Raw genomic sequence first — 13,348 nt, 5'->3', positions numbered from 1 at the left:
GCTTGTAGTATCTTTGGAATAAAGAGCTTTTAGAATGTTAAAAACCCTATGGGAAAAAACTAAACAAAACAAAAAAAAAATACAAATAATTATTTAACACCCAAAACGTGTACTTAAGTACAATACTCAAGTGAATGTACTTAGTTACTGTCCGCCTCTGTTTTTTTTTACAACTACAGTATGGTAATCTGATACACTGAATACAGTGACCCATGGGCATTTGAGACATACTGTTTTTGATGTTTGGCACTCTCTGCCATCAAGAAACTGCTCAGGCCTCTATTTACATTCACCATGTAACTCAGTCACTCTAATCCTTACACCAAACACCCTCTTACACACACTAGCTTATTATTAGAACAGCAATGTTTACCTGTGCAATAAAATCATTGCTCTACTTTGCATGGACATTCTGTGCTCACAGAAGTAGCTGAACCAATGCATGTTAATGTTGCACCTCCTAAACTTATAAAAATGACAGTGGAAAAGCCTTACACTTTATCATACGTTGCGGTATTTGCAGTTTTAGACAGTGTGTATAGGCACATATGTTGCTTGTCACTGATAAAATGTCCCATGTAATAAATGTGAAATTTGATTACATAATGGGAAACTAAATATTTAAATAAAGTTAAATGCGCTCTGAGAAAATAAAATTCATTATAGGGAAATACACAATGTGGCAAAATGGCTGCCATTGTGAAGAGGCGATAAAGTTCCCTTGTAACTTTGCCTCTAAATTGTCTCCTGTCCTAGAACCATTTTGAAAGAGGACCTGCTCTTCAAAGGTCATATGATACCTCGGTATAAGAGGACCTTGTCGTGACAGATTACGGACTGCCAATCGGGTCACTGCCGCACCTCGTCACGAAAGTGTATCATTTGCACATGTTTTAAGCCTTGCCAATTAAAGTTTCACGCGCAAAAAGACACAAAACAACTCAATTCAGTACACTGACAACACGCGAGCCCACAATTGAGTTCTCTTTTGCGACATCTTGCTCTTGAATGGAAAAATACATCTTACAAATTTGAACATTTAAGTGCCAATTAAACCATTCAAGCGCAAGAATGTGTGTTCACAGCGCAAACTATTTATGTCAAAATACCCGCTTGGGTGAGTATCCTCGAAAACTCTCAGTTATGTCATAAGTGAATATAAACAGTTGATAAAGATGATTCATTATATCGGATCCATGCATTTTGTGTTAGAGTGACAGCTCCTAATTTATTAGCTGCTGTGGGTTCATTAATGTTAATCCAAGAAAAAAAAAGAGAGAGAAAATCACTCACTGCTCTTGACTGAATAACTTTTGTAGCTTTAGCAGTTATTATTCTACATTTAATTTATACAGTGAATACTATGCAATGTTATTTATATTTAATTATTCAATTTATGTACCAGAACACAGACAAACCTGAAAAATTGTTGTGAAAAGCATTGTTTAATTTGTATTATAATTTGCACTGGGGCCCTGCATGCATACCTCAGTTACGGCCCTGGTGATTGTTCTTTAAAAAAAAAAAAGAAGTAATATATATAGTGCCAGTGCCTTGGTTTTATGTGTTTTTGCATATGAGACTTCTTCTTCTGCAAGGGGTAATTCTTTGAAGCAGGCAAATTCACTTGAAGTATTTGGCAGTCCCTGGTCACCTATAAGGCATCATATGATGTGATATTATTTCTTCTTTTTTTAATGATATTTAAATTTATAGTGATAACTCGTATCGTTTTGTCTGATATAATGATCTGAAATGCCTGAAAAGTACTAGAGCAGACCACAGCTGCAATGGCTAGTTCATAAGAATCTGTTTTTCTGCAAGATGTGTGCCCAAATAAATCTATTATGAGTCAGGCATTTTTTGCATTTAGTCAATAAATTAAAAAAAAAATTAAAATTGACAGAACAATGCAATGTAATTTCAGGCTATTTTTAATACAATAGTTGAGACGACCTACACATTTTAATGCAGCAGGCTGCATTTTATTTTTAAGTTTTCTTAGCAATTTCTTTTTTTCTTCTTTTTTTTTTTACAATCTTCACACACATACATGGCCCCTTTGATTAAAAAGAAATCAATAAAAATAATGAAATCACTGCGCTCTAGTGGCTGAGGGTGTGTAGATCCATAAAAACGTATTTGTATTAAGGAAAAGCTGGAAGATCAGAATTCTTTTTCTCATTTTTAAACTTTTCATTATACAACACAACACCTGTAAAGAGACATTTCAGCTATTTAGCCGAAACGCCTGCTTTGCATGTGCCATGTTGCTTAATGAAAAATGTAAAAAATAAAAAGGAGTGCAGATCTTTCTGCTTATTCTCTCGAAAGAAAGCAAAAATAAGAACATAATTATCAACTGCTGCTTTAGAGTTAAGAAAAATATCTGAAACACTATCCAAACATTCCTCTTATTACTGAGAACAATGACATTAAAATGCAACACAGGCCCAGATAAATGCTGGTGCATGTGAAGATATGCATACTAAACCTTTCATGTGCACTAAGATTTAGATTGAAATTGACATATATTCAAGTGCTCAAAGCAAATCACAGAAATTGGAGTAGAAGGTTACAGTGAAGTATTTGAAAAATAACCTTTTTTTCTAAAAACAGAATGCATTCTTGATGTCATTGAGATGATTGGTGCAATTTTACAAGTACAGTTTTGTACTGTAAAATACTGTAAAGCTATGCTGTTTTTTGCACTTTGAAAATTGAGTACTTGGCCCCACTTTATATTATGTCTTTAACTACTATGTACTAACATTTAAATTTGTCATTTGATACAATCTACTTCTAGTATATACAAGTTTTAATTGTACTTATATTTAAGAAATACTGCATGTACATACGTCTGTAATTAATTTCTGTAATTACAGTACATCTATAATTACACTGTTGAGCCTACACCTTAAATCTACCCAAACCTGTCCTTAACCTCACCCGTATTACATCTCAATAGCAGCAAAAGCATAAACACATTAAGTACATTGTACTTATTCATGTTGTAGGTTGTAGTTAAAAAGGCACCTAATATAAAGTGGGAACAAACAATTAAATGAGTAGTTTTAATACACCGCATTCGTTACAGAGACACTGTTGCAAAGTTCCGCTGAATTTTTTTAAGAGGAAACATTTTTAGAGGAAAGGTAAAGGCTTAACCACGTTTCTCTAATTTAAGGGGGTCTGAATACTTTCCGTACCCACTGTATATTCAAGTGCTCAAAGCAAATCACAGAAATTGGAGTAGAAGGTTACAGTGAAGTATTTGAAAAATAACCTTTTTTTTTAACAGAATGCATTCTTGATGTCATTGAGATGATTGGTGCAATTTTACAAGCACAGTTTTGTACTGTAAAGCTATGCTGTTTTTTGCACTTTGAAAATTGAGTACTTGGCCCTACTTTATATTATGTCTTTAACTACTATGTACTAACATTTAAATTTGTCATTTGATACAATCTACTTCTAGTATATACAAGTTTTAATTGTACTTATATTTAAGAAATACTGCATGTACATACGTCTGTAATTAATTTCTATAATTACAGTACATCTATAATTACACTGTTGAGCCTACACCTTAAATCTACCCAAACCTGTCCTTAACCTCACCCGTATTACATCTCAATAGCAGCAAAAGCATAAACACATTAAGTACATTGTACTTATTCATGTTGTAGGTTGTAGTTAAAAAGGCACCTAATATAAAGTGGGAACAAACAATTAAATTAGTAGTTTTAATACACCGCATTCGTTACAGAGACACTGTTGCAAAGTTCCGCTGAATTTTTTTAAGAGGAAACATTTTTAGAGGAAAGGTTTCTCTCAGTTTTAGGATGACGTCAGACTGTTTACACAGGAACACAATTCAATTTATGCAGCTCATGGCTTTAATGACTGGACTAAAAACACCACAGTGATGCATCCAACTTTGAATATATCAATGGAAAATATAAAATGCAATGAAATTACAATAAAATAATAATGTCAAAAGTAAATTGTTAAAGTAAATTAAGTAAATTATGTCCCAGCGTCTCAGTGAAGCGTCTACGTTATATTTATGAGAATAATCTTATCAGAAATGTATCTTTGAAAACTGTCCATACTATTTTATTATAGACCAGACATGAATAACTGAGGAAAAAACAGCTTCCATTATTCACATTATTAATGTGTATAGTATGTTTAATGCTTCTTCTGAATTTCCAAATACAAGTACATGTACTTTGAGAGGACACTCATTAATTACTCAATAACACATTAGTATGAGTACACAATAAATACATGAGATTTTTTTCCCCAGAACTTGAATAATTTTTTTACAATGATTTCCAAACTTATTACAGTATATAACACTAAAACGGAACATAAAATATGATGGAAGGAAATTAAAATAATCCAAATAAAAATAAATGTACAATTCATGTGATTAATCCTCTGATAAGCGTTAACACATCCCACATTAAAACGTGGTGACCATTCAATGCTGAATCACAATCACATAGGCCACACCATAACCATCATCTGCAACCTACCACAGTTAGAAGAAGAAGAAAAAATTACATTCGATCCTTTCACCAAAGCATTTTAATATTACCAGATTATGAAATCTTTGGAAGACTCACCGGTCCAAAACCTCCTCCAGTGGTTACATACTCTGGGTGATTCACCAGATCAAACAACTCCCCCTGCTGCAAAGGAGTCTGGCTAGTGGAGAGTCTCCAAGGCTCTGACAGCACCTGAAGAGACAGGAAGTGGGACATTTTGCATTCAAATTAATTTTGTTAAAGAATATAAGGTACATTACTCCTAAGCAAGGCACATGCACTCATGTCTTCAAAGGTGGAAATGTCTTTTATCATTAATTTGTCATTATAATAACTATAATCAGGACACAGTTAATTCTCATGGGATATGATAAAACCCACCTCCTGGAGGAATGGGGAGTCCTGTCCAAGGTACTTAGACACTACATAGAGGCAAAATAGATGGCGGTCAGTGCCCTGACCAGTCATTGCCAGTCTATACATCTGCTGGTGTATCTCAGCGGCCTGGGTTAGTAAACAAAGTTTCTCTTCTCTCTACAAAACAAGAACAGAAGACTCATTTTGAAAAATGGCAGCAGTAAAACAGTGACCGGTAAACTGCATTTGTGACCCTGGACCACAAAACCAGTCATAAGGCTACATTTTTTTCGAAATTGAGATTTATACATAATCTGAAAGCTGAATAAATAAGCTTTCCATTGATGTATGGTTTGTTATGATGGGACAATATTTGGCCGAGATACAACTATTTGAAAATCTGGAATCTGAGGGTGCAAAACAATCAAAATATTGATAAAATCACCTTTAAAGTCCAAATGAAGTTCTTAGCAATGCATATTACTAATCAAAAATTAAGTTTTGATATATTTACAGTAGGAAATTTACAAAATATCTTCATGGAACATGATTAATGTCCTAATGATTTTTGGCATAAAAGAAAAATCAATAATCTTGACCCATACAATTATTTTTTTGGCTATTGCTACAAATATACCCCAGCGACTTAAGACTGGTTTTGTGCTCCAGGGTCACATTTGTCAAATTATGAAAAGCAGTAGCTACAGACAGTGTTGGGGAAAGTTACTTTTAAAAGTAATGCATTACAAATATTGTGTTACTCCATAAAAAAGTAACTTATTGCATTAATTTGTTACTCTTTATAGAATGTAATACATTACGTTACTTTTGCGTTACTCTTTGTCATCTGAGCTGAGCTTGCTTACTTGTTTATTTAATAAGAAAAAACCCAAAAGTGAAATGAATAAGACTCAGGCTGAAGGAAGTGCCTCTACACCTCAGTCCTAATTTCTCTCAACATTGGGACAGGAGAGGTGTCACTGAATAAATGGAAAAACAAAGTAACTTGTAACTTGTGTTACTTATTTAAAAAAGTCAGACTTTACTACTTACTTATGTTACTTTACTAGTTACATCAAAAAAGTAATCTGATTACGTAAGTCATGTTACTTGTAATGCATTACCCCCAACACTGGCTACAGCAATAAAAGGAACGGCAAATTAAATATACAGCTATTGTGTTATTTGTGTTGGTATCGTAACTAATCCTAATACCCGAGACCGGACAAAACCTGGTCTCAATTTTCTGATGAATTTATTCTTAAGTCCGAGTCCAAGACCATATTTTCAGGAGCATTCGGACACAGCCTAAACTTGAACTCGAATGAGGTGTTTCTGACCAGTCGGTAACACTTTATAATAACTTTCATTATTATATCATTAACAAACATTATATAATGCATTATAAGATCATTAGTTAATATATAGTCAAATAGCTAGAAATGTGAGATAATGTGTTAAACTTGCTAAACATTTCCTAATGATTAACAGATCATTATTTCACATGCTTGCAAATGTCATTCAATTTATATGATCACAAACTTCTTGAAAATCTACAGATGTTATACAATGATTCAACTTTCTTTTAATGTACAACACTTTTGCTGCTATTGAGATGAGATACGGGTAAGGTTAGGGACAGGTTTGGAGGTTTGGGTAGGTTTAAACGGTTAGTTCACCCAAAAATGAGAATTCTGTTATTAATTACTTTTACATTTCAACTGTAAATTTACGAAGCTACGAGAACACTTTTTTGCACAAAGAAAAAAGAAGCACCGCCACACGTTCGCGTCATGATACTGTAGTGAACGCGCGTCCAATGTGACGCAGTAGAGATGAAAATGTGGAATAAAGTCGTTATTTTTGTTTTCTTTGCACAAAAAAGTATTCTCATAGCTTTGTAACTTTACAGCTGAACTAATGATGTCACACGGACTACTTTGTCGATCATCTTGGTACTTTTCTGGACCTTGAACGTGGTAGTTACCTTGCTGTCTATGGGAGGGTCAGAGAGCCCTCAGATTTCATCAAAAATATCTTAAATTGTGTTCCGAAGATGAACGAAGGTCTTACGAATTTGGAACAACAAGAGGGTGACAGTTTTTTACTCACTAAAATGCCAGAACGCGTACACACCTCACGCACCGGATGCCGTGCACTTCTTGAAAATCTACAGATGTTATACAATGATTCAACTTTCTTTTAATGTACAACACTTTTGCTGCTATTGAGATGAGATACGGGTAAGGTTAGGGACAGGTTTGGAGGTTTGGGTAGGTTTAAACGGTTAGTTCACCCAAAAATGAGAATTCTGTTATTAATTACTTTTACATTTCAACTGTAAATTTACGAAGCTACGAGAACACTTTTTTGCACAAAGAAAAAAGAAGCACCGCCACACGTTCGCGTCATGATACTGTAGTGAACGCGCGTCCAATGTGACGCAGTAGAGATGAAAATGTGGAATAAAGTCGTTATTTTTGTTTTCTTTGCACAAAAAAGTATTCTCATAGCTTTGTAACTTTACAGCTGAACTAATGATGTCACACGGACTACTTTGTCGATCATCTTGGTACTTTTCTGGACCTTGAACGTGGTAGTTACCTTGCTGTCTATGGGAGGGTCAGAGAGCCCTCAGATTTCATCAAAAATATCTTAAATTGTGTTCCGAAGATGAACGAAGGTCTTACGAATTTGGAACAACAAGAGGGTGAGTAAAAAATGACAGTTTTTTACTCACTAAAACGCCAGAACGCGTACACACCTCACGCACCGGATGCCGTGCACGCGCCCAAAGACAGTTGGACATAGTGGTGTATTAGAGGTAAAAAAATATATAAATACTGTTCGGTTTCTGGCACAAACCGATTGTTTCGTGTCTTAGGACATCAATGTGTCGTGACGAACCGCAGGGTTTAATTTGGATTTGTCTGTGCATGTTTTTGTTACTCTCATAGATTTTGTTACCATTGCCATGCATTATACGACTGATAGACTGCAACGGTTGGAGTTAAAAATCATCATATGTGTTCTACTGAAGAAACAAACTCCCCTACATCTTGGATGCCCTGGGGGTAAGCAGATAAACATCAAATTTTCATTTTTGGGTGAACTATCCCTTTAAGGGTTGTTTTGGTATGGTACCGTTTTGTTGCTGATCATGGCACGGACAAAAGCACAGGATTCCATGGTGCAGGAGCGCACAGTTTCTGTACGGCCTTCTCTGTATAAACGGGTCATGGATGCCTCATAAGTCAAGCAGAACTTTCCTTTGTCCTGTATAATGAAAAAACATTTACATCATTTCACCTTTTCAAGTTCACGATAAGCAGGCATATTTTGCTACATTTCAGATGTTCAGTGATAAGAACGTTCACCCTATAATGAGCCAGCTGCAGTGCAAGCTGGATGAAGGCATCAGGACTGATCTTGCACTTCTTGATCAAGCCTTTCCCAAAGTCACTGAAGGGGATGATGTGAGAGTCCACATCATTAGCCAAAGCCACAGCCACAGACAGAGAGTTGGCAATCATAGTCTGGCACTGCAATGAAATAAAAAACACAACAGAGAGAACGTCAAACACACCAATGTCTTGGTCCTTTCATATCCACTCGAGCAAGATGAGAAAGCTATTATCAGCATTTTTACTACTAAGTGTATCACACTGACCTCAGGTGGAATATTCCACTGGAGTCTTTGCGGTCCAGGAAGATTAGGGTGAGGTTCTCCTCTACAGTGGCCATCTGCTGTGTAGCCCAGCTTAACAGGGTCCATCGAGAGCACTTGCTTTATGAAAAATGCCATCAAATTTACATTAGCAGCAGATTAACATTTTATGTATGATACACATGAATTAAAAGTGAAATACAACTGATATAAACAACGGAAGTTTGGGGTTGGTAAGCTTTTTATTTTGTGGGGGGGGGGGGTCTCTTATGCGCACCTGCTTTTATCTAATCAAAATTACATTAAAAAGTCATATTTTGAAATATTAGTAGAATTTAAACTAAATGTTTTCTATTTTATACATTTTTAAATGTAATTTATTCATGTATTGGCAAAGCTGCATTTTTTATCAGCCATTACTCCAGTCCTCAGTGTCACATGATCCTTGAGAAATTATTCTAATATGGTGATTTGTAACTTTCTTTACTTATTATAAATTAAATGAAAACAGCTTTTTCAGGACAGTTTGATGAATGGAAAGTTTAAAAGAACATTTAATGTAATCAATATAATCAATTGCTTCATAAATGTATATAATGAAGTCCTTTTTTAAAAAAGAAAAATATCTTACTGACCCCAAACTTCTGAATGGTAGTGTATGTGTGCATGTGTACCTCCCAGAGGTGGCCAACAATAGGAGCATCGGCCCAGCTATGTTCTGCATTAAGGCCAATCGTTCCATTCTTGAAGACAATTAAGTTTATGGACTTATCAAACCACCTAATGGAAAATGACCATTAAAAATGTACATGCTGTATAAAAGCTACTCTGAGGTACAGTACTGGTACCTAGAGACTCACAAAAGCACTTTCAAAGGGGCATGGAAGGAGGTGGTCTCTTAACCCATGTTATGGTTTCTTCCTTACCTGTCATAACACTTCCCATGGAGCAGCGATTTAGCGTAATGGTCCAGGGACTCCACAGGATTTGCTGGATCATAGCGCTGCTCTGTGTCATCCAGTGTAACAAAGAAAGCAGCTTTCTCCACAGTATCCAGAGACTTCTTATTCTTGCCGTGTCTGAGGTAGGCATTACGGGCACACGCCCAAGGCACTCTGAGAAAAACAGATACAGACAAGCTTTTACTCTGTCTAAAATAGTTTTGACTGTCCAGTAAAAAATGGTGACAAATAATAGTAAAGGAGAAATAAAAAAGAACCTAATTACAGACTGACATCCCACTGAAACTTTACAGTGGTTACAAGAGATCAGACAAATGAATGACAGGAAAACGGTAGCTACTCCTGCTGTTGGGTGTGTTGTGAATACCTGTCCCCTGCAGTGAGGGCGGCGAGGGTTTCCTCTCCAGGCTGCGGCTCTGAGGTGTCAGCCAGAATCCTCTCCATCTGCTGCTCTATCTCCCGTGGCAACAGTAACCGCCCATCATAAAACATCCATACTTTAAAGTAACGGCCTCTGTGATGCACCACAATATGCCTGCTGTCAGATATGTGCTGAACTGTGTCTACAGTCAGATGGAGGAAAGAAGAAAGAAAGAAAGAAAGAAAGATCACAAGTCACATGCAAGCAACTATATAGAATGCTACATTTTTACATTAAGGGATTAAATGTTTTGCAGGTAGGCAGTGAGTGAAACATTCATAACATTCTAATGAAAATAAATTAAAAAGAAAATTTATATACACACAATACCTTTCAAACGTTCGGGGTCATTAAATGCATTAAACTGAAAATTAGTTTGAATGTGACAGTAAAGACATTTATAATTATATTTCAAATAAATGCTGTTCTTCTGAACTTTCTAATTATCATAAAATCCTGAAAAAAGGTAAGTATCACAGTTTCCACAAAAATATTAGACAGCACAACTGTTTTCAACATTGGTAATAATAAGGTAATAATTGGTAATAATAATAATAATAACGTTTCTTGAGCAAATCAGCATATTTAAATGATTTCTGAAGAATCATGTGGCATGAAGATTGTAATGGCTGGTAAAAATTCAGCTTTGTCATCACAGGAATAAATTAGATTTTGAAATACACTAGTCAACATTTGAAGTGGATCAAAAGATCAAAGTTGTCCTAAAACCTGAAACCAAAATGAGTTCTTGTCTTAGGACAACTTTGATGAAATTTTTTGATCCACTTCAAATGTTGACTACTGTATATTAACACAGAACACAATATTACTGTTTTAATTTTTACTCAAATATATGCTGCCTGGGTGAGCATAAGAGAGTTCTTTCAAAAACATTAATTAAACATTAATCTTTCTGACCCCAAAAGTCTGAACAGTATATAAAACATTTATACATGTACAAAATAAAACAAATGGGGTGCAAATGACCAAGGAGGAACTATGGTGAAAGCTAAAGCTGAAGTGTGTAATTTCTGCATCATTAGATTCAAAATTTGAAAATGAGTTTCCAAAACACGTCTTCCACTGTCAGCTAAACAGATTAAAGATACACTTTTTCCACCCTGGGAAATCAACCTACAAATGACTTATACTGTATAACTACTAGGAGTGTAACGGTTCAAATTACTCACGGTTAGGTTTGTATCACGGTTTTGGTTTCGGTACGGTTCGGTATGTGCTATGTTTATGGGGGAAAAAACTATATTTTCAAATAAAAATAAAGTACATAAAAACAAATAATCTAACTACAAGCAAGCAACAGCACAGATAAATACAATAGAGCAAAGATACAAATAAAATAAACAGTGCTTTTCAGGTTTTTTAGGTAGGTAACATTAACATTAGTTTTTAGGTACAGAAATTGAATAAAGTAATCAAATGTAAAATAACATTGCATAATCGACTGTATAAATTAAAAATAAATCCTTATTAATATTACAAAAGCTATTCAATTAAGAGAAGTGAGTGATTTCCTTGTTTTTGTTGTAAACTGTTCACAGATCATGTACGTTCAACCGACTATGCCTGAGAATACTCACTAAGACGGGCATTTTGAAATCATTTTTGTGTGAATTTGTCTAATTAAGCACAAGACTTGAAAGAAAATGTCATTGTAATTTGTGTAATTTGTCATTTGCGCTTGTACTGAGACGCGGGTTTGCGTGCTTCAGATGAGTGCGCACACACAAATCTTCTCACTGCGCGCGAGTTCTCATTCATGTCTTGTGGCTCTTGAATATTTAAACTGGCAAGGATTAAATGAGTTTAGTATAAACACAGATAGCAACATGTGCATTCAGTTCTCACCTGCGCACACGCACTAATCAACACCTGGGTAATGATGGCATAAATGACTGGCCATATTCCAGCATACGGCACTCGCATTGAACAGAGATTCTGGTTTGTCCACTTTTTTTTGTTCATCGCTGTTGTTGTAATGTATTGGGAAGCAAGAATGTGTATACATCGAAACATATATTAGCTGAACTCTGTCTGTTTTACGTGTTGTTATTTATAACAAACTATATTACAGATGCGTTGTCAGATTTAAGCTGAACCTATTAAGTTCCGTATAAGTTACAAAATATTATTACTTACTTTTAAGGCCCTTAATGGGTTAGCTCCTGCGTACCTAACTAGTCTTCTACCACGCTACAATCCATCACGCTCCCTAAGGTCGCAAAACTCTGGATTCTTGGTAGTTCCTAGGATAGCAAAGTCCACTAAAGGAGGAAGAGCTTTTTCACATTTGGCCCCCAAACTCTGGAATAGCCTTCCTGATAACGTTCGGGATTCAGACTCTCTCTGTTTAAATCTAGATAAAAGACACATCTCGTTTACCAAGCAGTCAACTAATGCATCTCCTAATCTAGTACTGCAGTTATATCTGATCAAATGCACATTTTCATTCTTTTGCTTGGTTGGAACAACAGCTATGCTAATTATGTCTCTATTTGCTTCTCTGCTTCTGCCACGGGATTGGCGACTAGGAATTACAGAAGCCTCAGTCTGGATCCAGCCCTTACAAAGACCTGAGATGACCGAACACCTGAGAAGAGATGATGCCAACCCTCAGACAACATACAAAACTACCAAACTTTGCTATAAGTTTAATCGCAACATGTAATCATTGCAGTTAATAGTGTTCACCGTCTGTTTGATTACATGATATTAACTGCATGAATTTTACGGTACATTTCTGCCATATGGACATCAACTTGACATAAATCACCACGGATGAGCTACTACTAAACATAATGTAGAAACTTTAAAATAGAAACTGAAATTTTCTGTTAAGCTGCTTTGCAACGATTTGTATCGTGAAAAGCTCTATACAAATAAACTTGAATTGAATTGCGGTGCAAGTGCATGCCGAACCGTGGGTGGAGAACAATACGGTTAGATTTTTTACCGAGAACCGTTACACCCCTAATAACTACTGAACTGTCTCTCTCTGCTCAGTAAACTGGAACAGGAGAAAGTAATTTAAAATAAAAAATTACACACATCAGCTCTAAGAATGGTCTTCCATCCAAAGCCACAGTGCAGGAATGGGGGTGTGTATTAGATCAAGATCTGCATCTCAGTACAACAAATGCAGTGTAGCTAACATAAACGAACATGAAATAAACATAGGCACGTGCAGAGGGGGGTGCAATGGGTGCTTGAGCACCTGCCCCTTTCCCCCTTGATGCCCAAAGTGCCCTTTTGTCAAGGCAATTAAAAAAAAAAAAAGAATTAAACACCATTTTGTGAAGGTCTGCCCAATCTAACTATTAGCAAAATTAATGAATAATTTAGTCGTAAATAAAATTATCCACATGAT

At 35.6% G+C, this 13,348-nt stretch overlaps 1 protein-coding gene across 4 annotated transcripts in view; it reads right to left on the bottom strand.

The window, feature by feature from the left end:
* Nucleotides 1-4,127: 4,127 nt before the first annotated feature.
* The window catches only part of LOC107596417 (carnitine O-palmitoyltransferase 1, liver isoform-like), a 20,250-nt gene continuing 11,029 nt past the window's right edge, over nucleotides 4,128-13,348 (bottom strand). For 2 of the 4 annotated variants that reach the window (XM_016287148.1, XM_016287147.1), the window contains exons 11-19: nucleotides 9,910-10,105; nucleotides 9,507-9,695; nucleotides 9,255-9,360; nucleotides 8,584-8,700; nucleotides 8,291-8,455; nucleotides 8,058-8,189; nucleotides 4,938-5,090; nucleotides 4,635-4,748; nucleotides 4,128-4,540 (exon numbers count right to left, since the gene is read on the bottom strand). In XM_016287148.1, the coding sequence (XP_016142634.1) occupies nucleotides 4,490-4,540; nucleotides 4,635-4,748; nucleotides 4,938-5,090; nucleotides 8,058-8,189; nucleotides 8,291-8,455; nucleotides 8,584-8,700; nucleotides 9,255-9,360; nucleotides 9,507-9,695; nucleotides 9,910-10,105 (1,223 nt within the window). In that variant the 3' untranslated portion in view covers nucleotides 4,128-4,489. The remainder of the gene's footprint in view (nucleotides 4,541-4,634; nucleotides 4,749-4,937; nucleotides 5,091-8,057; nucleotides 8,190-8,290; nucleotides 8,456-8,583; nucleotides 8,701-9,254; nucleotides 9,361-9,506; nucleotides 9,696-9,909; nucleotides 10,106-13,348) is intronic. The other 2 variants (XM_016287143.1, XM_016287144.1) reach the window with 1 other exon arrangement.

The sequence above is a fragment of the Sinocyclocheilus grahami genome, unplaced genomic scaffold, assembly GCF_001515645.1.
Source record: "Sinocyclocheilus grahami isolate Dianchi unplaced genomic scaffold, SAMN03320097.WGS_v1.1 scaffold219.1, whole genome shotgun sequence".
NCBI lineage: Eukaryota > Metazoa > Chordata > Actinopteri > Cypriniformes > Cyprinidae > Sinocyclocheilus > Sinocyclocheilus grahami.
The sequence above is the reverse complement of the archived record's forward strand: the minus strand, read 5'-3'. Positions and strand labels throughout refer to the sequence as shown.